At 38.1% G+C, this 26,751-nt stretch overlaps 1 protein-coding gene across 1 annotated transcript; it reads right to left on the bottom strand.

Moving 5' to 3' along the window:
- Positions 1–1,496: 1,496 nt before the first annotated feature.
- Positions 1,497–23,951, bottom strand: GBP6 (guanylate binding protein family member 6). The gene is made up of 11 exons (XM_087447929.1): positions 23,824–23,951; positions 13,193–13,396; positions 12,287–12,414; positions 9,927–10,036; positions 9,541–9,737; positions 7,714–7,959; positions 6,711–6,991; positions 5,785–5,997; positions 3,873–3,975; positions 3,345–3,538; positions 1,497–2,403 (listed from the first exon to the last, which is right to left on the bottom strand). The coding sequence occupies exons 2-11, from the start codon at positions 13,380–13,382 to the stop codon at positions 2,179–2,181; spliced, it is 1,887 nt and encodes a 628-aa protein (XP_087304055.1). The 5' UTR covers positions 13,383–13,396; positions 23,824–23,951; the 3' UTR covers positions 1,497–2,178.
- Between the last annotated feature and the right edge of the window lie 2,800 nt (positions 23,952–26,751).

The following is a 26,751-nucleotide window of genomic DNA, read 5'->3' as shown; positions in this document are numbered from 1 at the left end:
TCTGGCAATTAAAAACAATCACACATGTGTCAAATTTTGTTTTTCCAGCAGATGCTAATTTAATACATTCTTTGCCTAAACATGCTCTGAGGAGATGTACAGAAAAACGTGTAATTGTCCCTCTCCTCAGATGAACTGTACTTCTAGTTGAAAACAAATACTAGACCCCAATTAGTTGCACGGGGGCCAGGATTGCATTGATTACCTGGATGCCGTGGGCCCCTGCTTTGACAGGGAGACTGAGATGACTTTCCCGTGTCTAGTATCAATGCCAACTTGGATTCTGATTGCACAAGTCCTTGAAATGTTTGGGCATTCCCATTCCTCAGTACAAAGGTATCAAGTAAATGGCCAGAGGTCCTCTAGGGGGAAGACTGTGAAAATCATTATCATTTATCCTTGTCCCAGAGTTCCAGGGTCCTATGCATTGGGATCTTGCCTCCCCTCCAGCTGATAGGTTCATGGTCTGAAATTGGCTCAGATCAAGGGTAAGGATTGTGACATTTTATCAGGGCTACCTCTCAGCATCCTGATAAACATCCTTGACTCCATTTGATTGCTTTCTCCCATTTCTTTTGACTCTAGAGATGTCCTGTTCTACTCATTATCTTCAGAATTCTTACTGATCCAGACCAGCTAGCTGTCACTCCAACCATGTTATAGACTGAATGTGTTCCCCCCCAATTCATTTGATGAAACTCTAACCCCTAGTGTCCCAATGTGGTCGTATTTAGAGGCAGAGCTTTGACTGGTAATTAGGTAACGAGAATGGGGGCCTTATGAATCAGATTAGTGCCCTTATAACAAAGAGTTGGGAGAACTCTCTCCCTACTCTTTCCACCATGTGAAGAGAAATAAGCCATCTGTGAAGCAGAAAGAGGACCCTTACCAAGAACCCAACAATGCTGGCACACTAACCTTGGACTTACCGTCTCCAGAACTGGGAGAAATAAACACTTGCTGTCTAAGCCACCCAGTCTATGGTAATTTGTTACAGCAGCCTGAACTGACTAAGACAAGCTATGATGCTCATTACTATCATTGTATGTACTGGGCTTCTGAAATTTAAGTGCCAACACCTGGCCTACGTGGGTCAGAGCTTATCGCTCCCAATACTATCAGGTTGTCTAGTTCTGCAATGGCACATTGTCCCTTCCACTCTTGCCTACAGCAGAGAGGCCACCACTGCGCTTTTAAGGATGAGGAGATTCCTCTTATCAATGCATATTCTTATGTTTGGTAATTTACTTCTAACACCATAACAGTGCAATTCAAAGGTAGGAAGTAGAGGCTATTTTAGCTGATATTTGAAAGGGCAACAGGGTTTATATCTTAGTTTTGAAGTAAATATAAGTGATTAAAAACCAAGGCCAAAAGGAAAACAAGATTAGGATGCAAATTTTCTGCTTTCTTGTGCTCTGATCTTAGTCTTAGATTCCTCATTGATCAGACTGATGTCATTTCTAGAAGCAAAGGGCAGTTTCACCATCTAATAGTCAATTTCACATTCCTTTTATTATTATCATTATTAGCATTATACTTTACATTTTCTTTGTTATTTATTTATGAAATAGTAATACAAGCTTTCTTAACACGAGTATATAATGAAAAGCAGGCATTTCTTCTACCCTTAATCCCACCCAGTTCTATCCAGAAGAAACCAATGTTACCAGCTCCTAATGAATCTTTCCAGAGATATTCTATGCATTCATATGTATTGTTGCACATAATAATTATATTTTTTATGGTGAACACATTATACACATTGTTTTCCAGCTCATTTTTTCAATTTACAATATATTTTCAAGATTGTTTTATATTCATACAAATAAAGCTCCACTCAATTTATTTTACTAGCTACATAGTATTCCAGTATACATATTACCAATTTATATAAATGGATATTTACGTAGTTACCAACTTTTGCCGTTAAAAGCACTGGCTCAATGTATATACTATAGGTCCATTGAGGCAGTATTTTGCACATGTACATTTCTTAAAAGTGAACCAGCTATATCAATGTGTATGTGCATTTATTCTATCTAATGTAGGCTGTGCATTGATATCCTCTAGTAGCTACTTTTTATGTTTAAAATTTGCTGAATAAAAGCGAAAAGCACACAACCAAAAATAGGCCAGAGCATATATCCACACTGTATAATTTCTTTAAAAAGAGAGCTACTTCTTCAATAGTGAGCCCAAGCCTTTCACAGCACTACCAAGAAGTTTGGCAGGAGCAGACAATATTGAAGTGATTTCATCACCAAGTTTGTCCAAGGTTCGTGCAATCCAGGGGGTTTCATCATTTTTAGTACTATCAGTCAGATTTTTCAGGTGATTTATCTCTGCATTCATCTCTTCAGCTTTCTTTCTAAATTGTTCATTAAGCAGACTCTCTTGGACCTAAAAAGCAAAAATGAAAAAAGATGTAAAATCTCCATTTTTTCAACATTATGTTTTATATTCAAGAACCTTGTCAAACTATCTTCCTTTTACTTTTAAAATTATTCTTACTCAATCATGAAAGGAGGATTTTGAAACAAGGAATTCTCCTGGCTTGGACTACAGCATTGAGAGGAAGCATACTTTACAGCCTTAATAACATTCATATACCATTAGGGTCTTGCTAGGATACTAAGCCTGACATGAGGACAAATGTAACATGTTCTAGTCAAAAAATGCCAGTCGACATCTGATTGCAGTAGTTCTTACTCCCACTTAGGATGGTACGGTCACCCAAATTGTAGAAATAATGGGAACTTCAAGCTGTTCCAGAAATCTGTATAAACATGTTCAGATGGATACTGAGAGAATTCCTCCTATGCCATATGATAAAGTGGGTAGACTATCTACACCTGGAGACAATGCAGCAAGTTTAGAAGCTGTCACTTCCCTGTGTTTTAAGTATGAACATTTCTGATAGCAGTTTTATGTCAGCATAGATCTACCTAAGGGTCTTTGGTGGGTAGTAGGGTTCCTGATAATGGGCAGTGGTCTTGGTAAAGCAAACCAGTTGCTGCTCATATTAAATACTCGTGGTTGGAATATCTGTTTAATCAGGCCTCATGAGATTATTTTAAAATCCCCCAAAACAGCAGCTCAAACCACATTCATATTCTTCAAGGGCTTGGAGAGTCTATACTCATCCGGAACTCTCTAGAGTCTATGTAAAATGTAGCATTCAAAGGCTTCTTTAAAAAAAAAAAGAGAAGGATTCAGGGTTTTTATAAATCACAAGTGGTAAATGGCAATGATGCTTCCTTCCACGTCTTGCTGTGACCTGCACCCATCCCTTCCTGATCGCGATGATCATCGAGCACTACTGAGGCCACGGCCCGACTTACCTTCAGTTTATGTTCCAACATCATCTTTTGTTCTCTCAGTAAGTTTTCTCTTTCCCTCTCCAGCTTCGCTCTCAGTTGGACTATGTTTTCCTGGAGACTCCTCTTTTGCGCCTCCATCTGCTGCTCCTGCTCCTGTAGTTTCTGTCTTAGCAGCTCCTGTTCCTTCTCAGCTGCCTCCTTCTTGGCCCGCTCCACTGCCCCGGGAAAGTTTTAGAAAAGGAAGAAAATTAAGTGAGGACTGACATCTGCCCTTCTGAGCTCAGAGACAAAACCAAATTTGAAAAGGGAGGTGGGAAATCTCTGAATTTCCCCATATCCACACCATCAAAACCACATTTGAGAATGTGATGAGAAATGCCCTGTCTAGCTGATATACAACCACAACTCTCCTTATTGTTTTCAGATTTAGCAGTTTGTTCCACAGAAGGAGAGGAAGCTCCCTGTTTCAGGAAGGTTTTGCTCTCACACCTGTCAAAGGACACCACAGGAATCCACTGGCCCCATTGTGAGCCGAGCCCTGCCCCGTACCTGCTGCAGCCTTCTCTCCTTCAGTGAGGGCTTTATCTGCCTGCAGGATCGAGTTCTCTATTGCCACCTGCGACTGCAGGAAGCTCTGGAGGACCTCGTTCCCCTGAGGAACCAAGAAAAGGAAAAGAATTTAGATTTCCACTGGGGAGATCAGTGCTGAAAAAACAGGTACATTCATGTCATTTTTGCTTCATGCTTAAAATTCCACAGTGGCTCCCCCAACAGAGTCCAAGTGACCAGAGTGACCAGATTCTCCATATTTCCTGCTTCCTGACTCTCTCCAGTCTCTCTCCCAGTGTTGCTTCCTTCTACCCACTCTAGGTTCCAGCTGGTCAGAACTATGTTCAGTTCTACAAACCCACAGTCTCTGGTGCTTTTATATCTTTACCTTCCTGATGAGAAGGGTGACTTTTGAATGAATGGGTGACTTTTGTCCTCCCAATGAGAAATGTTGCTTTTTGTGTGTGTGTGTGTGAGGAAGATCAGCCCTGTGCTAACATTCGATGCCAATCCTCCTCTTTTTTGCTGAGGAAGATTGGCTCCTAGGCTAACATCCATGCCCATCTTCCTCTACTTTATATGGGATGCTGCCACAGCATGGCTTGACAAGTGGTGAGTCGGTGTGCGTCCAGGATCAGAACCTGTGAACTCTGGGCCACCAAAGTAGAGTGCGTGCACTTAACCGCTGCGCCACTGGGCTGGCCCTGAAAAATGTTTCTTTTAGTCTGTGCTGCTGCCCTCCTTTGCCACTTGCTGGCTGTTACTTTAGGCAAGTTATTTTAACCTGTCTGTGTCCCTAAATTCAGATCTATAAAATGTTGACAATAAATGTAGATGCTCCTTAATGCTATTACAAGGCTTAAATTAAAGAGTCTAGGGAAAGAGATTAACATTATGCCTATAGGCAATAATAGTTCAATATATATTAGTAGCACTATTATTTTTATTATTATGTGTTACCACTACCAATGTAGCACATTTTTGCAGTGATAAATAAATGGCAAGCAATAGGATATATTGGAGTATATGAGGAAGCCATTTGGTGTAAAACTAATTCAGCCTGACCTTGTTTTTCCAAAAAGGGCCTGAGGTGGCCTTTGAACATGTGTTGTATATATCTGCTTTAAGCATTTACCCTGTCCCAAAGACAAGAACAAATGCCCTTAAGATAAGGCTGCAACTTCCCCCACACCAGCATTTCCTTAAGGATAAGCATCTCTCTGTCCAGGCTAATGTTTGATTGCTGACTTGCTGTGACCACCCAGGTAGAGACCACAGACCTGCTACCTGCTGTGTTCATCTATTGCTGTGTGAATTGCTGCACCTGCTAGGCAGGCTAGACAATCTCGTGACTGTTGTAAAAAGAGACATTCCACTCATATGTGATGCACGCTCTTTGACAACATATAACCACTCTGTACGCTCCACATTTTGGGGTCTCTTCCTTCTTTGGGGAAGGAAGGCCCCAGGCTATGTGGTCCTCAAATTTGGCTCATAATAAACTCACCCCAAATTTGATTTATAGATTGGTTATGGATTATTTGCATCGAAAGCAGGTTCATAAGTGTTATCACTCTGTATGCAATTGTCTATGTATTTGACTTTATCTCACGTTTGATCTGACTTTAACTTGTAAATCATCAGCACTTGGTACATTGAATGTCATGTTGTTTGGTAAAGAGATTAATAATTTCTGTTCTGTCCCTTGTAGATTACAGAAATCCATACTCATTTTTGGGGAATGGACATTTCTGCTCTCCTCGGGAATAAATAGCAAATAGCGGACCTTAAAAGCTAAGCTGTCACAATATCCCCATGCTCTCTTATTACCCACAACTGGTGCTGTGCTCGATTGTCAGGAGACCCTCTTGACTCTATTCTGCAGGTTCCCCATGCTCCCCTTCTTCCTCACCTTCACTCCTTTCCTGGGCACTTGCTGATAGTCCTGTTCAATGCTTTCTTTTGTTTCCGTGTAGAGCTTGTGTCCCCCAGGAACAGAGAATATTCCTGTTGAAATGCTTTCCATTAGGGCCTTTGAAAGCTCATCAAGTTTAGCCTGGCAGTATTTAACAGATGCCTCTTCATTCCGCCTCAAGAAACCCTCCTTCTTATTCTTTATGATTTCCTGCAAGGGAAATGTAGAGGGATGTCACCAGAAGAAAGGAACAGAGGAGATAAAATTCCAAAGAATCTGGAAGAGGAATTGGTCTGACTGTGGTCCTCATGAGAAAAACATTGTGTTGAAGAAGGACATGGGACAAAACAAGAATCACAAGACTTGCTTTACTTACAACCCTGAAAACTCTCTGCAAGACTATGGGAAAGCTTCTTAACCTCCCTGGGTCTCAAGTCCTGCATAGGAAATGCTGGCGTTGCATTACCTAATCTCTGTGGTCCCTGCAGCTGTAGCCCTCAGTGATTCTAACTTCAGTGATACATTGATACAGCAAGGAGAAAAATAAGTCGAAAATGGCTTGGATTGATGGTCTGATAAGAGAAATTTTAGTTCCCAGGAATTGGAGTGTGTTCTAAGAAAAAGCGACCACCTCAGGAATGACTTTTGGGTATTCTGACCAGGCTTGGAATCCATAGAAGTATTCACTTCAGGAAGCAATCTGTACTGATTTTACTTCTTTTCATCAGAGAGCTTTTTAGATAAAGTGCCTGAGGTTTGGGAGGAAAAAAAAGGAAATCTAGTCCTCTAAAATTCTATCCCTCCTAAGAATCCAGACTACTTTATCCTTGAGTGAGAGATGAGCCATGGGGTCAATAAAGGCACTTCTAGGCTTGATTCTTCAAGGGGGACAGTCACAAAGTGTAAATACTGAGACAAATTACCACGAGGTTCTTCTGGAACACCTGGTTTTCATCCTTGAAGGAGTGCTCCATGAAAACTGCAATGGCATCTCTCTCACAGGCTGCGTGCAGGTCCAGCAACTCTTGGAGCGTGTCTGTGGGCAAGTTCACTTGCTGGGCCATCTGCTCACTGTAGTGGTCAGCTGCCTTCTGCACGGCCGCTGAGTTCTCAAGCTGGGCCAGAGTTCTCACTGCGTTCTCCAGACAAGGCACTGCTCCACTATTGATGCTATCCACGTAGGTCACCACCAGAGTGCTCAGCCCTGAATAAGCCAGGAAATTTAGGGGATAAATATCAAGTTATCACTCAACAGGTCCAAGATTCTGAGACACTTCTAAATCACACACACACACACACACACACACACACACACACACAACCTATCTCCTTCTATTAGCATCACCTTTTTTTCCTACTGACTCTTCATTTTTACAGTTCTCCTGGCCACAGGGCTAAAAAACTTAAATATTTACCGTGAGCTATGGAAAACCCAATTTCCCACTTAAAAAATTGAAAGTAAAATAGATTACATAGGTAGACAGATGATGCAGGGTAAATCAGATTATATTTATTCCTAATTCTGCAGCTTCCAATGGATTTTCAGGGATTTATGGTCTAATATTTATTCTTGAACTGTACTAAACTCCCAAAATCTCTTTTGTATTCTCCTTGCAAATTACAAAGGACTTCCCTGAGAAAATATTATTTTCTGTATTTATACTTAGTTAGTGATTTTATTATCAGTAGAGTATTTTTTCAGAAATGTGGAAGCTACAGGTATAACCGATAAAGTTTTTAATTCTGGACAGGAATTTGTAAATTCCAAAAAGTGTGATATTTATAAAGTATACAAACTTCTTCATGAAGTATGAACATTTGTGTACGCATAATTCTATATAGAATCAAATAAAAATGCTAGAAAAAACATCATATAATATATTCTACATAAATTAGGCCCCACACAAATGTGAAAAGGAGACTCACGTTTCCCTGTGACCGTGATTCCCTCTCTCAGAGTCTTGGTCCTTGCAGAAGTGAAGATGTAGCAACAGAAATTGTTTGTTTGTTCCTGGAATTTAGGATCCAGTTGGTTTTCTAACACATTATCAATATTGGCTAGGAGTACTTTGTCATTTGTTGGCCGGTCAAAGACAAAGCACTTGCGTTTTGGAAAGAAATGCCTGATGCACTCTCTGGGTAGATTGGATGCTTGGACTTTGGGATTCTTGCCTGTAGCATAGAAAAAACAGAGATTACTGGGGCCTGCCCGGTGCTGTAGTGGTTAAGTTCACATACTCCCCTTCGGCAGCCCACAGGTTCAGATCCCAGGTGCAGACCTACACACCACTCATCAAGCCATGTTATGACGGTGTCCCACATGCAAAGTAGAGGAAGATTGGCACAGATATTAGCTCAGGGACAATTGTCCTCAAGCAAAAAAAAAAAAAAAAAAAAACAGGGATTACAGTGGGAACAGTCTTGGGGCAAGGCAGCTAAAGATTTTTATCACAGGGATTTTTTTTTATCTTGGCCATCTTCTATGCTTACAATTCCTTTAACATAGACATTCAATACTTCTTTGCACATCAAACTTATGCAACTCTGGAGAGACATTGGGCAGACATATGACGCAAATAAAAGAACCTACAACTAATTTCCCCAGACCTGAACATGGTAAAGTAATTGTCTATTAGATGTTTACTGAATGAATGGCTATAAGAATGAAAGGTCAAATGTAACTTTTTGGTCTACTCGATCCCGTGTACAAATTGAGCTGTGGGACCAAAAAGAACAGCCACAAACAAGGAATAATGGATGATATTAGGAATGACGCCCTGATTAATTAAGGAAAACTACTTTGATGCTAAAAATAATGTGTATAGTATTAGCTATTTTTTAGCAAAAATCTTTGAAGAGTAAATGTAACTAAAATGTAATTTTAAGATGTCACCACTACACCATAAACTCTTTAAGATAAAGAACTATATTTTCTTTGACAGTGTTGATCTTCTGCCTACTAAAATTCTCCATAAATGTTTTGAGAAAACATAAATAGAAACATGAAAGCAAGACTGAATATATCAGAATTGATATTTCTCTCAAGATTTCATCAGATACACACCCATTCACTTAACCCTTAAAATAATTTATTATTTTGAAATGATAGCATGGGTAAATGTGTAGAGAAAGGGAAAAATGTGTGTAAGAGAAAGCTAGTATATGGAAATAATAATAATTCTAATAATTCTATAATTCTCTAGTTCTAATAATTATCAGAGATATTGCAAAAATGTAGATTGAAAAGACACATATTATTCAGGTTTATTTAGAACACAAAGTCATTTTTTGCAAATGATATATCCATGCAAGCATTAGAAATTATATCCCTATTTCAGAAGGATAATATCTGTGTGAAAGATATTTTTTCTTTGGATAAGCATTTCATTGTAATTTCATGTCTAACAACTACCTGGTCTGTTGTTTTCCTCAACACAGAAAAGCAGAAGCCAAGTTAGGGAACATAAGTATCTGGCCTTTAGAAAGTTTTAGCACCCATTGTAATCTGGCTGCTAAGTTACAAATTGTGTACAGAACAAATTGGTTTTGAATCATCTTACTCTACTTTAGGCTCTACTTTTCTAAAGTGAACTTAAACACCTGTCTCTAGAGTTTTTCAGCCCACCTTCCAGTCACTATTTCTACAGATTTTGATCTAGTCTAAATACAAATGCAACCCCAAAGATGACAGACAGTGTTTACTAGATCCCACCCTCTATTGGACTATCCACTACCCAGGCCATGCTCTGACACCTTGAATCAGCTTCAAGGCATTCTCCAGGTACTCATCTTCTGTGATATGGCGACCATTTAACTTCAGCTCCAGGGTGAAATCCCGTACAGTCCAGATAAAGTCTGGAAAGAAACTCACAAACTCTGTGGAATCTTCTATTTCATCTGACCCAGGGGAGGACTTTGTCCTTATAAGTTCTGTGAGTTCTGTCACATAACTAGGAAATGGCTAAGGAGTATCCACAATTCCCACATTTCTCTAATAAAAAATTATTATAAATACTCTCTTTTGCCCTGGGTCCCTTCTGCTCCACCAAAGACAACTAATTGACAGGGAAAAAGAAACTGACTCCATCTCCATTCCCATAAACTCAATGAAACTGGGTGGTTAGTTCCTGGAAGGATACTGCAGCTGCTCCAGGGCCTGGTGGTTGATGGTGCTCATGCTGTTGTAGACAAAGCTGCTACACAGAAGCACGGCCAGGGCAAAGATCCACGAGTCATTCTTAGGGTCGCCCTAGAAAGCACATTTGAGCAAAAGGTTTAGGGGTTTACCCTCTAAAAATTCATTCAGACACTTATTCCATCAGTCTTTCACTTGTTATTTCATCTATGAAATGAATAAGAGAAACTTCAACCAAATTAAAGTCAGGAAGGCTTGTAGGGTGAAATTTTACACCCTATCATGCATCATCAATTACTCCAAACAGGAAGAGACATAGGCTTCTATCTCTCTCAGGAAGTACAACTACCTTACTGCTGAAGGAAGATTTCTCTTACCAGCTAGCAACTGCCCAATCAATGAGAAACGCCACAGCTCAGCCAATGGGAAGCCATTGCCATCTTGAACTGTTACTTTCTCCCAATGGGCTTTTGCTTAGAATAGCCCCTCCCTACTCTCCCTTTTTCTCTTAAGAGTAAGGCCTTTCTTTTGTTTGCCAGATGGGCCTATGGTTTGCCATGGAATGCACATCCTGAATTGCAATTCTTTTAGCTATTTCTGAATACATTCATTTGAGGGTAAAATAACTGGCAATTTGCTTTGTAAGATAACACATCTAACCTACTCACGATGCAAAGAAATAAACTTGAAAACAGACATAAATACAGACACCAGCTTTGACAAGTACAAAGACTTTTTTGTGATTGTGATTTTTCCATATATAAAAGGATTCTAATCTTCATAAGGCTTTCTTTTTCCTCAATTGGATGAGATACAATAACATATATAAAAGCTAGTATAGTATCTGATGTGCAATTAGGCATTCAATGGTGGGTGTTACTTATTCGCTCTACATATATTTGTTGGTCATAGGCCATACAAAATGTATTATAGTTGACGTAACTGGGGATTCAAATTATAGCCAATTAAATTCAATAAATGCTTATAGGAAGCTACTGAATGTTTCTCACTGTTCATAGAGTTTTAAAAAGCAAAGTTTAAAATGACAATTATTACTTTCAAGCTGACCATTTCAAAGTGGTGACAAATATCCACAATAATGAATGCAGCAAAGATGACAATATCTACAAACAACTTAGGTATTCGCAATTTATATAAGCAGTGGAATCTATAGATATAATATTAAATTAAAATTTAGAAGTCTACCAAGGAAGAGTAGAGCTATGAAAGTTGGAGAAAAAGTGCGTGATACGAAGGCTTCCTCAAAACCTTGAGCTGAGTGTTAAAGAATTGGTAAAATGTGGACTTGAAGAAAGGAAGGTGACCCCACATATAGAAAAACCCAAAGAAGCAAAATTAGTGATGGGAGAATACAGAGGTCTTTGAAATAAAAATAGAGTTATTTGATTTGACTGGAGCAGAGGGTCTATGCAGAAGTTAAGGCAGGAGGGTGAGCTCTAGTGCAGCCTGATAAAGAGCCTTAAAGGCCAGGCTACTTTGTTTGTATAAACTACAGCATTGTCTACATAATAGTAAAATCCAGAAATTATTTCTCCTACAAAGAGTGTCTAAAGCTGTTCCCTAGAACAAATGTAAAAGTTGAGATTTATGCCTAGAAAACTCTATATGACAGTTTGGCGGAAAAAATCCTATTCATTAATTTATTTCCCCAAACCCCAATTTTTTAAAAGTAATCAATTAGAATGAGAAGGAGTGGTACTTATGACAAACAAATTATTTAGACAACAAGATTATATCCTTGTTTGATATATGGCTTTAAAAATAAACACAGAGCTTCTAATTTTTCTTTAAGTAGAAATGGAGACCTGTAGAAATTTAGATACTATTTCCAGATAAGTCTCAAAGTAAGGCAAAATAGGAGAGATCATTCATTTCACCCATTAGTAGAAAGCTAAAATACCAAAAATCCATCTTTAAATGTTTGTTGTAAGACAAACACATGCTTTTCTAGAACCAGTGCATTCAGAGGTGTCTCAAAGCCTTCCATAATGCTCTATAGGCTCTTTATCCATCAGACTAAAGACTCTTTGAGGGGAAGACCTTTACTTTGGTCATTAATACCTGCAGTACTAATCCAGAGACCCAAGAATCAGTTATTCACTAATTACTTCTTAAACTGAATCAAATCATTCACCTACTGCCAAGAAATAACAGAAAATTTTACTCCATATACCATGGTATCTTACCTAGAAGTGAGATTCGAAAAAACCAAAGTTTGCCTCATTTACTATAGCTGGACTTCTAGATTTCATAAACAGATTCCAGCAGTTAAATTACAAAGTATCATGAAGAGATAAGGAGAAAATTCAGAATAAAAGATTTATCTGTAACTCTCTGCCTTACCTTTTCCACATCCCCTAGGCCCTCAGTATCCAGAAGGACCAGGGTACAGTCAGGCTTAAAGGGGTGAGGCACACACCACATCCAGATACCCTTGGTTTCAGACTGCACAGTAGAGCCCAGAGGGAAACCTGCAAGGGAACAGGAGAAAGCAACATACAGTGACAGCAGATGATCTAAGCAGCCAAGAGGCTACAAAGTCCGACTTGTCAGAATATAAGCACCCCAGCATAAAAGAGGGTGCTTTCTCTATGTCCTCAAGAATGTCTTACTTTGTGTGTCATCTATTTCAGAGAGGAGGGGATATTAACTGTTAGAGTCATGCCAAGCAAGGGCTCAAGATGAAGACAAAGAGGCATCCATGAATCAGACAAAATGAAGGTGATTGATAACCATAACAAGAACATTTTGAAAGAACAGTGAGGTTCAAAGCCAGATAAAACTAAACTGAAGAGAGACATGGGAAGTGGAAAAAGGAAATGGACATATTTTTCCTGGGTAAAGTGGTAAGAAAAAGGGGGTGGGGGATTGTTAGCCACAGTGGGATGTGAACTCCACAAAGGATTTTTAAGATGGTAGATAGTCAAACATCTTTATATGTTCATGGGAATATTCCACAGAGAAAGCAAAATATGCTGTGAGAGAGAAGATACACAATTGCAAGAGTCAAGGGCTTACACAGGTAAAGGAAGGTAGTAATCTGAGCATTAGTAGGACAGTTTCCTTAACGGGAGTAAAACAAAGACTGTGGTAACAAATTACAGTAAGGTAGAAATTTGGAGGTGACAATTGGAATTAGAAGTTTGGTTTATTGAGAGGAGATTGGTTCCCCCTTCATGGGACAAGGGAAGAACATTAAGAAGGGGAGATATAACTAGCAATTGGCTTCTGACCCAGTACAACACTCACCATCATTCTGGCCTGCAAGACGGTTCATCAAATAGGATTTGCCTGTACGATACAGCCCTACAATGGCCACCACCACCACTGGTTGAGAAATTTTGTCAAGAATCTCTATAGCTTTCTGGTTCACTGACAGCTTCTCATTGTTGTTTTCCACCAGACAAATGGGAGCCATCACGTCAGGTCCAGATGCCATGGCAACCCACCAACCTAGAAGAGCATCCCAGGAGAAATAAGATTACAAAGTCATTCTCTGACTCAGAGTTACACAAAGCACCCATCAACTTAGAACTGGGTGAGACTTCTATACTTTCTCTGAGACAAAATATAACCTAGAATTACCATAATGCAAAGGGCTTCTTCCATCATCCCCTTAAATCTCTGATGATATTGGTGATGAAACATAGGGTATTATCATTCTCAAAAGTTTTACTTCAATAATAATAATGTTTTACTTCAAGTAGTTGTTCAATTACTTGAACAAATACCTCAAGTAATTGTTATTATGTGCTGAGGGACTATAATATACCAAGCCCTATGATACATACCTTACATACCAGCTACGTTGATACTTACAAGAAATTATTATGTCTACTTTGTAAATGAGAGAAATGAGTTTCATTAAGGCTAAGTGAATAAGTCATAAAGCCAGGATTAAAAACGTAGACAACTGAGAAAAAACGCAGAGTAGGAAGCTCTAAGCCCTTGTGTCCCCACAGAGACATCAAAAAACAACCCCAAAATTGGCTAAAATAACCTTGTGGTAGCTCTGCAAAAAAAGTCAAAGATCTAAAGCAGCCAAGCAAACACCTCATTGAGAAAAAGCCACATTCAAAATGGTTGAAAATTCTGTGGTGTTTTTGCTTGTCCTTGTCCCATCCACTCCCCTGTGTATTGCAGTTTTTGTCTGGAGGAGGTGGCAATCTAGTTCCCAATTCCCTCCCTTGATCCAGAGGGAACAGCACAGAAGTTATTTGCAATGTTCTAATCTGTCTGGGGCTACCTCTTCATCTTTGTTCCACTTCACACGGATTACAAACAGGAATGGGGGGAGGGAGAAGTTGTGGCATAACTTAAATCTCAGGTGGAAAGAAGCAGTGGGCATTGCTCAGGAAAACTTCAGACTGACCCACAGAAGCCTGGTGTAAGAGATTATGAGTGAAGACATAAAACAGGCCATTTATAGCAGCAGCCCTGTTCTCAATTCCCTCCTTCAAACTGGATGGGCAGAGCAGACTTTATTCATAATGTTCTAAGTTGTCAGATGCTGCTTGAAGGACCGGTCTCTGTTTCAACTAATTTACATTTCAGTCAGGGAGAAGCAGCGGGCATTGCTTGGGAAAGCTGCAGGGAGACTAACCTGCAGACACCTGAAGCACGTCATTATGGGTGTTTGATGTGATTTACAATAAAAAATATACATTTGATCTACATCCCCATTGCTGGCACACAGCTCCTAAAACCCCTGTAATTTCCAAAGTAATGATAGTGATGGCAGCATCTCTTGTTATAATATTTGGTCTTTTGTCCTCAGTTCCTGAAATAGCTACAGACAGATGAAAGTAAAAGAAGAGTCTGGTTATTTATAACAAGCCCCTTTTAATCACACCTGAATTTATGTTAATGAGATGATTTTTTGAAGTCCATAGATACTCATAGAATAAAGGCTGATTGCTAAGGGAACCAATCAATTAATTAGAGATTTGGAACTTTGGGCCTCACCCCCAAACCTCTGGGGAGGGGAAAGGGGCTAGAGGTCAAGTCAATCACCAATGGCCAATGATTTAAACAATCATGCCTATTTAATGAAGCCTCCATAAGAAACCTTAACTGAAGGGGTTCAGAGAGCTTCTGCATTGCTAAACATGTGGAGGTGATCAGAGGAGGGCACTCCTGGAGAGGGCATGGAGGCCTCCACACTCCTTCTCTGATACTTAATTCTATGTGTCTCTTTCATCTTGCCATTCCTGAATTGTATGCTTTTTTTAAATAAACCAGTAAACTAGTAAACCTTCTTCCTGACTTCTGCAATCCATTCTGTCAAATAAAATCCATTCTATCAAATTACTGAATTTGAGGAAGATATTGTGGGACCTCTAATTTATAGCCAGTTAGTCAGAAGCACGGGTGACAAACTGCACTTGTGATCAGCATCTGAAGTGGGGCAGATTTGTGGAAGTAAGCCCTTAACCTGTGGGGTATGGACTAACTCCAGGCAGTTATTGTCAGAAGTTTTTAGTTTGGGAAAACTATTTAGTGTGCCCACACATGTTGGTGAGCATAATTATTAAGAACAGAGTGGAAAGGAGAGGAGAAGAGAAACAGAATTTTTCCTTTTCAGAGTGAAGACAAAAAATAGACCATTGAAGGTCCCAGAGAAAGACTCTTTGGGAAATTAAGACATTTAAATGCAGTATGTATATGGGAAAATTGAAAAAGCTACACACAGGCCCAGAGAAGACGTATACTCAGAAAATACATAAAAGACCTTAAGGTTTCTCCTTAGGTTAATTCCAAGACCCCAAACCAAAGCCCAGATAATTAGTGAAGGGCTTCCTTGGAACAAAGCCAGTAGGCAAAGATTGAGAAAGGTGACTGTTTTTGTAAGTGCCCACTTTTCAAAAACAACAACAAAATCATGAGGAATACAAAGAATCAGGAAAATATGGCCCAGAATAAAGAAAATTGAACATAGCCTAAGACATTTATGGGATCCCACCATCAGACTGATATACACATTATGGGAGTCCCGGGAGGAGAAGAGGGAGAGGGAGGCAGAGAGATTATTTGAAGAAATAATGGCCCAAAAATCTCCAATATGATGAAAGACATGAATTGACAAATGCAAGAAGCTCAACAAGGTCTAAGTAGGATAAATCCATAGAGACCCACACTGAGACATATTATAATCAAACTGTTAAAAGACAAAGAGAGAATCTGAAAGCAATGAGACAGAAGCAAATTATCACATGCAATAAGATTATCAGCCAATTTCTCAGCAAAACCTTGGAGGTCATAAGGCAGTGGAATGATATTTTTAAAGTGCTGAAAGAAGAAAAACTATCAATCAAAAATACTACATTCAACAAAAACTCCCTTCTAAAATGAGGTAGAAATTAAAACATTGCCAGGTAAACAGAAGCTAAAGGTTTCATTACTACTAGATCTGCCCTACAAGAAATGCTACAGGGAGTCCTTCAGGTTGAAATCAAAGGATGTTAGACAATAACTGGAAACCATATGAAGATTTAAAGATCTCTGAGAAAAGGAAATACATGGCTAAATATAAAAACAGTATTATTGCAATTTGGGGTTATAACTCCACTTTTATTTTCTACAGTATTTAAGAGACAAATGCTTAAAATATTATAAATCCATGTTAGTGGATACACAATATATAAAGATGTAACTTTTTATATCAATAACATAAAGTGGAGGGGGGTTGGCAGAGCAGAAAGGAACAGAGTTTTTGAATGCAATTGAAGTTAAGTTGGTATCTATTCAAAATAGATGTTATAACATAAGTGTGTCACATGTAATGTCTTGGTATACACAAAGAAAACACGTGCAGAATATACACAAAAGTAAATGTGAAAGGAATCAAAATGTGTCACTACAAAAGATCATCTAAACACAAAGGAAGGCAGAAATGGAGAAAATGAGGGACAAAAAAGCAGTAAGACGTATAATAAATAAATAACAAAATGGCAAAAATAAGTTCTTCCCTATCAGTAACTACTTCAAATGTAAATAGGTTAAACTCATCCAATCAAAATGGATTAAACTCCCCCAGTAAAATTTAAGTGGATTAAACTCCTCAATCAAAAGACATAGATTGGTAGAACGGATTTTTTGAAAAAAACATGGTCCAACAATATGTTGTCAGCCAGAAACTCATTTAGATCTAAGGGCACACACAGGTGAAATTGAAAGAATGTGAAAATAAATCCCATGAAAATAGTAAAGAAAAGAGAGCTGATGTAGTTATACTTATATTAGACATAAAAGAATTTATATCAAACACTGTTACAAGAGACAAAACAAGGACATTTTATATTGATAAAAAGGTCAAATTACCGAAAAGATAGAACAATTCTAAACACATATACACCAAATATCAGAGCAGCAAAATATGTGACAAAAACATTGACAGAATTGAAAGAAATAGACCACTCAACAATAAAAGCAGGAGACTACAATTTCCTATTTTCAACAATGGGTAGAACAACCAGAAAGAAGATCAATACAGAATAGAGGACTTGAACAACACTATAGATCATTTGGACTTAATAGACATATACAGAACACTCCATCCAACAAAAATAGAATACATGATTTTCTAAGGTACACATAGAACATTTTCAAGGATGGATCATATATTAGGCCACAAAACAAGTCTTAATGAATTTTAAAAGATGGAAATCATATAAAGTATCTTTTCTGATCAAAATGGAATGAAAATAGAAATCATTATCAGAATTAAAGCTGGAAAATTCACATATATGTGGAAACTAAGTAACAGACTCTTAAACAATCAAAGGGTCAAAGGAAAAATTATAATATTAAATAATACTTGGGAAAAAATGAAAATGAAAAGACCATATAACAAAACTTATAATATGTAGCAAAAGTAGTACTAAGGTAGAAAATTATAACTGCAAATGTTTACAAAAAAAAAGAAAAAAGATTTTAAATCAACAACCTAACTTTATGCCTTGAGGGACTAGCAAAAGAAACAATCCAGGACTAGCAGGAGGAAAGAAATGAAAAAATTAGAGCAGAAATAAAGAAAATAAATACTAGAAAACCAGTAGAGAAAAAAACATAACGAAGATTTGGTTCTTGGAAAAGATCAACAAAATTGACAAACCTTGAGCTAGATCAACTAGGGGGAAAAAAGGGAACACTCAGATTACTAAAAACAGATATCCAATTTGGGACAGTACTATAGAGTCTATAGAAATAAAAAGAATTATAAGAGAGTACTATGAACAATGTATACCAAAAAATTGGATAACCTAGACGCATTGCATAAATTTCTAGAAACGCAAAATCTACCAAGACTGAATCATGAAGAAATAGAAAATCAGAATAAATTTATAAGCAGCAGGGAGATTGAATTAGCAATCAAAAAACTTCCCAAGAAAGAAAAGCCCTAAACCAAATGGCTTCACTGTTGAATTCTACTAAACACTTAAAGAACTAACACCAATTCTTGCCAACTCTTCCAAAAAATTGAAGAGGAGGGAACATTTTCTTACTTATTCTATGAAAACAGCACTACCCTGATATCAAAGCCATATGAAGACACTACAAGATTGGAAAATCACAAAACAATATTCCCTGTGAATATTGACACAAAAATCCTCAATAAAATATCAGCAAATCAATATCAGCAGCATTTTAAAAGAATTATACAACGTGACCAACTGGTATTTATTCCTCGAATGCAATGATGTTTTCACGTACAAAATCAATCACTGTAAAACACCACATTAAGCAAATAAAGGGGGAAAAAAAGACATGGTCATCTCAATTAATGCAGAAAAAGCATTTGACAAAATTCAATCCTGTTTCTTTATAGACACACTCAACAAATTAGGAATAAAAGGAAATACCTCAGTATAATAAAGGCCATATATGAAAAACTCACAGCTAACATCATACTCGATGTAAAAAACTGAAAGCTTTTTCTCTCAGACTAGGAACAAAACAACTATGCCTGTATTTGCCAAGTTTATTCAACATAATATTAGAGGTTCTGACCAGACCAACTAGAAAAGATAAAGAAATAAAAGACAACTAAATTGGAAAAGAAGAGATAAATTATCTCTGTTTATAGGTGACGTGATCATACATATAGAAACCATAAAGATTCCACAAATACACTATTAGAACTAATAAATGAATCCAGCAATGTTGCAGGATACAAAATAAACACACAAAAATCAGGGTTTTTTAACACATTAACAATGAAAGAAATGAAAAGAATTTAAGGAAACAGTTTTATTTACAACACTATGAAAAAGAATAAAATACGTAGGAATAAAGTTAACCAAGAAGGTGAAAGACTTATACAATGAAACTATAAAACATTGCTGAAAGAAATTAAAGAAATAATAAATACAGGGCCAGCCTAGTGGCGCAGCAGTTAAGTGTGCATGCTCCGCTTTGGTGGCCCAGGAGTCGCAGGTTCGGATCCCGGGCACACACCTACACACCGCTTGTGAAGCCATGCTGTGGCAGCGTCCCATATAAAGTAGAGGAAGATGGGTATAGATGTTAGCCCAGGGCCAATCTTCCTCAGCAAAAAAGAGGAGGATTGGCATTGAATGTTAGCTCTGGGCTAGTCTTCCTCACAAAAAAAAAAAAAGAAAGAAAGAAAGAAAGAAAGAAGAAATAAATGGAAAGACTCCCCGCAATTCATTAATTGAAAGACTCAACAATAAGATACAAATACCAGCAAGTTATCTACAGATTCAATGCAATCCCTATCAAAATCCCAACAGTTTTTTTCGTAGAAATGGAAAAATATCTCATCCTTAAATTCATATGGAATCTCAAGGAATCCTGAATAAACAAACAATCTTGAAAAAGAAAAACAAAGTTGGAGCTATGACATTTCCTGATTGCAAAACTGACTACAAAGCTACAGTAATCAAACCCTTGTGGTAACAGCATAAAGACAGACATACAGACCAATAGAATAGAATGAAGAGTCCAGAAATAAACTTCCCCATATGTGGTCAAATGATTTCAACAAGGGTTTCAAGACCATTTGCAGGGAACAGCACAGTCTTTTCAAAAAATGGTGCAGGGAAAACTGGATATTCACACGCAAAAGAATAATCTTGGGCCACTACTTTAACACCATATACCAAAATTACCTCAAAATAGATCAAAGACTCAAACATAAAAGCTAAAAATATAAAAACTCTTCAAAGAAAACAAAGGGGAAAATGTTCATGACATTGGATTTGGCAATGATTTCTTGGATATGACACCACAAGCATGGGCAAAATATTAAAAAATGAATAAATTGGACTTCATCCAAACTAATAACCTGTGTGCATCAAAGGACACCATCAACAGAATAAAAAGGCAACCCACAGAATAGGGGAAAATATTTGCATATCACATATCTGATGAGAGATTAATATCTAGAATACATAAAGAATTCCTATAACTCAATAACAACAATGAAAACAATTTGATTCAAAAATGGGCAAAGGACTCATATTTCTTCAAAGAAGTTATACAAGTGGCCAATAGGCACATGAAAAAATGCCCAACATCACTAATCATTAGGACAATGCAAGTCAAAACCACAATGGGGTACCATTTCACACTCATTAGGGTGGCTGGTATCAAAAACAAACAAACAGACAATAAGTCTTGGCCAGGATTTAGAGAAATGGGAACTCTTGTGAATTGCTGGTGTGAATGTAAAATGGTGCGGCCACTGTGGAAAACACTATGGTGCTTTACCAAAAAACTGAACATAGAATTACCATTTGATCCAGCAATTCCACTTCAGGGTATATATGTAAAAGAACTAAAAGCAGGGACCCAAATAGATATTTGTACACCAATGTTAATAGCAGCACTGTTCACAGTAGCCAAAAGGTGAAAACAACCCGATTGTGCATTGAGGGACAAATGGATAAAGAAAAGCGGTACATACATACAATGGAATATTATTCAGCTGTAAAAAGAATTAAATTCTGATACATGTTACAACATTGATGAACCTTGAGGATGTTATGCTAAGTGAAATAAGCCAGACACAAAAGGACAAATATTGTATGATTCTACTTACGTGAGGTACCTAAATACTCAAATGCATAGTCAGAAAGTCGATTAGTATTTTCCATGGGCTTGGAAGAGAAGGAAAGGGGAATTTTATTTAATGGGTACTAAGTTTCCATTCAAGAAGATGAAAATATCTATTCATGGATAGTTGTGATGGTTGCAGAACAATATGAACGTACTCAGTGACAGAGAACTGTACTCTTAAAAATAATTGAAATGGTAAATTTTGTTACATATGTTTTACCACAATAAAAAAAGCAAACAAAAAAAAAACCCAAATCTGAATAATCTATTTGTCCAGCCCATGCTACTGCAACCACTTACTTGGCAGAATAATCTTCCTCAAAAACATTAGTTATCCTATAAGGTCCTTTACCAATAACCTATAGTAGCTTTCTAGTGACCATCATATACCAAAATGTGCTCTCTAAAGATTTAGTATGACCCTACGAGCTCATCTTTTATCTGCAAGACTAGAAGAGTGCTGGGAATAGGAGTGATAAGTGGAAGAAGGAGCAGCTGAGTGGGAATGAGGTCAATCTCAAGAATGCAGCCTCCCTTTCAAAAAAGGAAGGCAGGAGAATATCTTGAATCTTAGAGATACAGGCTGAGGTATTTAGCTGAGAATGGTCAGATTTTCTGCAACTTACTCCCACGAATGAGAATAAGAATAAAAATGCAAATCTCATGGTATATTATATAAGGAATATTTCTCTCTAAATACATATATTAAGAGAGATAAAGCAAATCTAGCAAAATGTCAACAGTGGGTGAATCTAGGTGAAAATTACATGAGATTTTCTTGTAGTTATTTTTCAAGGTAAAGTTTAATTTAAAAAATTAAGTATTGGGGCCGGCCAGGTGGCGTAATGGTTGGGTTCAAACACTCTGCTTCAGTGGCCTGGGGTTCATGGGTTCAGATCCCAGGTGCGGACCTACACATTGCTGGTCAGGCCATGCTGTGGTGGTGTCCCATATGCAGAGTAGAGGAAGATTGGCATAGATGTTAGCTCAGAGACGATCTTTTGCACCAAAAAAATAAATTAAGTATTAAGGGGCTGGCCCTGTGGCAGAGTGGTTAAAGTTCCCCAGGCTTCACTTCGGCAGCCCAGGTTCACTGGTTTGGATCTTGGGCACAGACCTACATTACCCACGAGCCATGCTATGGCAGTGTCCCACATACAAAAAATAGAGGAAGATTGGCACAGATGTTAGCTCCGCACTGATCTTCCACAAGCGAAAAAAAAAGAAGATTAGCAATGATGTAAGCACAGGGCGAGTCTTCCTCAGCAAAAAAAAAAAAACACAAATAAATATTAAAAGTACAATTATTCCATAAGATTCCTGGCATATTTTTATTGCCACTATATTAAAATGGTTTTCTATAATATTTATGTTTTTCATAATCAGAATATACAAATATAATATTATATTCAAATGTCCCAAATACTCTTTTATATTTATATGTCAAATATTCAAGGTGCGTCTAATATTGTCAAAAATACCAGCTCTATCAGGTACTACTTGTGTGGACTAAAAAAGAAGTCTCACCTAGTTAAGCCTAAGTTTTTTAGATATCTATAATGATAATGTGAGTAAAATGGTAGGTGCAGCCTGGAAGATGTTTTGATAATAAAATTAGATACTGTAAGCTTATATCTTAGCATACCACACAACACAAAATAGGAGTTCACTATATATTTCTTGAATTAGATGGAGATTAATCTACAATAATTGCATTGAGCAAATTGGTCCTTTGAGTTATGCATTTCAACACAATCTGCAAACTTTACCTTACTAAGAAACAACGTCTACAAATACATTTTTTATCAGAGCAAAAGAGTAATCAAGTCAAGCACACAGCTCCTGCAACATCTCCTTTTGTCTGATCCTTCAGTGTGGGGAGCAAAGAACATGGAAGTAAAACATGAGCCTGTAACAGCAGCTTTATCATTACTACTGGAATTATAAGTCCCCTCTTTAGGGTGAAGATGAAAGGAAGCTGTAATAAGATGTGACAGTAACAACTGCAAACAACTTTATAAAAACCAGGTCTGTGGTTTCTTAGCTGTGAATGAGCCACAGAACTTTTAACTTGAAATAAGAAAGTGCAGCTGTTTGATCCTGTTCAGGACTGGTTTTCAAAATTTGATCTACGTAAGAATCATCTGAGGGATTGGTAAACCCATGATCCTACATGTAAAACAAATCCTACAGGTGACTCTGATGTTTCTATGAAAAACAAACCACAAACACCAGAAAGATAGGATAGTGAGAGAGAGAATGAGAGAGAGAGGAGAAGATGGCCAGAGAGAGAGTTTTGACTAGATAGTTATTTTTAACTAATAAAGATCCGCGATCCGGGGACTAAATTTATTCCTACACAGAGATTTACAGAGCTCTCACTCTGAAGCTTTCTTAAGTGTGACTAAGAGAAAGCTTAAAGAGAAACTCTCTCTTTAGATTATAATTGCCTGTAAGCTCCTTGACAATGACAGTCTTGATCTGTGAATTCTAATGTCAGCCACAGGGTACAGCAGAACTAGGCAGGCATGCTCCCACGGGGGCTCTTTCCACTCCACTTGCTGCTGCCCTGAGCTGAGGTTCAGGAGGCAGCACATTCAGGGGGACACGGTGTGCCTGGCTGTCCCTTTGCAGCTGCTACTGGTCCAAATGGAGAAGCCAAGCTTCCCCAGAACTGAACCCGGTCACAGAATCCTGCAGGCCAGACAATAGGCAATCTGCCCTTCCTGCCCATTCCTCAGCTGTCAGAAATCAAGAGTTGAGTCCAAGATAAAGTTGCATGCAAAAGAAGATGTACGTACCTGCTCCGCACCCTGAGTCTAAGACAGTTCTGAGTTGCCTCTCAGCCCTTGCTCACTTGCTTCTTCGACCTCTGTCCCTCCTTTATAAAAGCTAAAACAGACTGAGGAAGTTAGTCATTCTGCCACAAATGGTGTGATAAAACTGAAATTGAAAGTAAAGTAATTGGTGGTATTTTTATAAATAGCAGAGGCATGCTGTACTAGCTGTTTAGAGCATGAATATGGGTGTTTGTTGCAGGGTGAGTCACTCACAGAGACTCAACAGTCAAAACGTAGGAAGCACATTCCACCAGCTTTCCTTTGTCATCTCATCTTGGAAGACATTCCTGGCCCCTGTTCTTGATATATCTCTCCCAGTTGGCTGAAGTGTCCTCGGCACGCAATAAACCAGAAAACACACGGCACAAGTGAAAGCAAAACTGTAAAACAAAGAATATCTCAAGCATTTTTCTCTTAGTAGGATTCCTGGGTACTTTTGTTACTGAAGGGCTTTTAACATTTTAAATATATTCCCTAATATATATATATTTAATTAAACAAGTATCTTTTACAATAAAATAATTATAAAATAAAGATAAGTGAAGATGAAAATGAATAACCCTTAATTGGGTTATGCAGAGATGCTCACCATGGACACTTTGCTCAGCACTCTTCTACTTTTCTAACACACAACCGCTCTCCTAACATAGGTATCCCTTTTCTGCAGAAATTTAGCCAATTGGCCCAGTCTCAAAGGAATTTATTCTGTCAGATAAGAAAGTAATTGTGTGTTCATGTTTGTGAGGAAAGAAATGGAGCAAGTGTATAATAGGAAAATGAGAGGTGCAGTGGGGACATGCCTGAGGCAGCTGGACTGTGTGAGGATGAAGGGAGTTCTCCTCCCTCCTCCTCCACTTCTCCACGTACCTCACCAACCTCCTTGTCTATGGAAACTTTTTCATAAAGGGCCAGATAGTAAATATTTCAAGATTTGCAGGCCATGGGGTCTCTGTCACAACTATTCAACGAAAGCGTCCATAGACAACGGGTAAACCAGTGGCTATAGCTGCATTACAATAAGACTTCATTTACAAAAACGAGCAATGGGACAGAGGTGGCCTACGAGCCATAGTGTGCTCACCTCTGGTTTAGGTAAATGTGATGCTACTACATGCTAGGGGTTATCACCACCCCATGTACATTCTCTTAGAGGTCAATGGTCCAATTAAAGAATTTCAATCTGAGTGTCTGCTTTTAGGGTCATTTGGGTCAAACAGAATATTAAAAACCTTATTGTTTTGGTGCAAAGATATGGAAAAAGAGTGTGTTTACTCCATCTGTCTGAGCATCATCCAAGTGAGTTCCCACTTGGGTGCCTGGGCCATGCATCCACATGTCTGCACAACTAATTGTATAACTCCCAACAACATAGCACTGCCAGTAGCTCCTATATAAGCCAAAGAGAAATAAGCAGTGATGGAACATAGTCAGTGGTAATGAGGAAGAGGCTGGTTTGCTTGGAGATAGGGGAGACACTTGTCCATGTCTACTGGCCTCTGTGGTGGGCAGAAAGCCTGGGTACATTTGGATACATGTCAAGGTGACTTCACCTAGTCTGAGTGGACTGGGCATTCGTAAACGTTATAAATACAGACTTTTCAGGGCTGTTTCTGCCTACACTTGCTATACACTGCCTGTCAACCCCAAGCACAGATTAAGGAACCACACAGTTCCAGTGAGTGCAGCACAAGGCTATACCTAAGATATAAAAGCTTATAGGCACTGCCATCGTGTGGTAACTCAAAATCATCATATATCCAGTAACATATGAATGAGTGAATTTTCCTGTAAAAAGTGCTTTACTGATATCAATATAGGATTTATAAAAATTTCATTATAATAAAGTAGAAATTCATATATACAAATATATGCATGCCATGATAATTTTGCCTCTCTATGTTTCCTAACATAAACATTGATAGAATGTTTAATTCAGATGATGAGAGAAGTAGTAAGGTCTTATGCTCCTATGGAGAGAATGTGTTTCTACTTGGGTTCTTTCTTCCAGGAAAAGAGACTAGGATACGTGTAGTTTATTTGGGAAGTGATGACAGGAAGCCAGAGGAAGGGAGAAGGGAAAAAGGGCAAATAAAACAGGGGAAATGGAAAAGTCAGAAAGGTGAATTATAGAGCTGGTTACCGTTGTGGGAAACTGGAGATGAATCTCGATGTGGATATTCTGAAAACAACAGAGAACGCATTTCAGAATTGTCTCTTTCGGGATGGATCCAACTACCCACGTTTCCAATTGGTTGAGAGTTGCCGGAGGGGTCTTTAACCCCCTAAACTTACAGACTGTGCTTGAACAAAATGGGCTGCCTTTCACAGCTTGAAGAAAAACTGAGAGAGACTAGGAGAAAGACACTTGAGGTAGGACATAGCAGTATGCTGACTGTCTATCATGATTGCTCTGCTACAATGGGTTTGAGAATAGAGGCAAGAGACAGAATGAGCAGAAATATCTGAAGCCTAGGAATTGGGAAATACGGTGACCTAACCTGAATAATCTTTTCAGACAAAGTAAGACTTGTCCTGAAAAAAATTTAAAGTTCTGAATTAAGAAAAAGTTTAATCTTTTTAAAAGCAATAAAAATTTTAGAAAACTAGTAATGAATGACATTATGAGGCCAAATTCCAAGGGAAAGTAGGAACGCAAAGAGTTATGGTAGAACATTGAATCTACTTTTTCCTGACAACATTTGCCAAACAAGAGAATGTACCATCAGTTGTGAAGCCATTATGAGTTAAGCGGCCAGAGTCCAAAAGCCAGAGCTTGCCCAAAGTAAAGAGCCAATGGGGATGTAGTATACAGCATGATGGCTATGGTTAATAATACTATATTGTGTATCTGAAAGTTGCTAAGAGAGTAGATCTTAGAAGTTCTCATCA

The sequence above is a fragment of the Ceratotherium simum genome, chromosome 2 (assembly GCF_057802395.1).
Source record: "Ceratotherium simum simum isolate JZ-2026a chromosome 2, ASM5780239v1, whole genome shotgun sequence".
Classification (NCBI taxonomy): Eukaryota; Metazoa; Chordata; class Mammalia; order Perissodactyla; family Rhinocerotidae; genus Ceratotherium; species Ceratotherium simum.
Note: the sequence above shows the minus strand (reverse complement) of the source record. Positions and strands in the feature narration are given on the sequence as shown.

Bases quoted from the DNA above. Each gene is read 5' to 3' on its own strand.
- GBP6 (XM_087447929.1), bottom strand. From the start codon at position 13,382: ATGGCATCTGGACCTGACGTGATGGCTCCCATTTGTCTGGTGGAAAAC. The intron at 6,992-7,713 runs GTGAGTCTCCTT...TGGCTTATTCAG, and splicing joins AATCACGGTCACAGGGAAAC to GGCTGAGCACTCTGGTGGTG. The intron at 5,998-6,710 runs GTAATTTGTCTC...TTTCCCTTGCAG, and splicing joins TGTTCCAGAAGAACCTCGTG to GAAATCATAAAGAATAAGAA.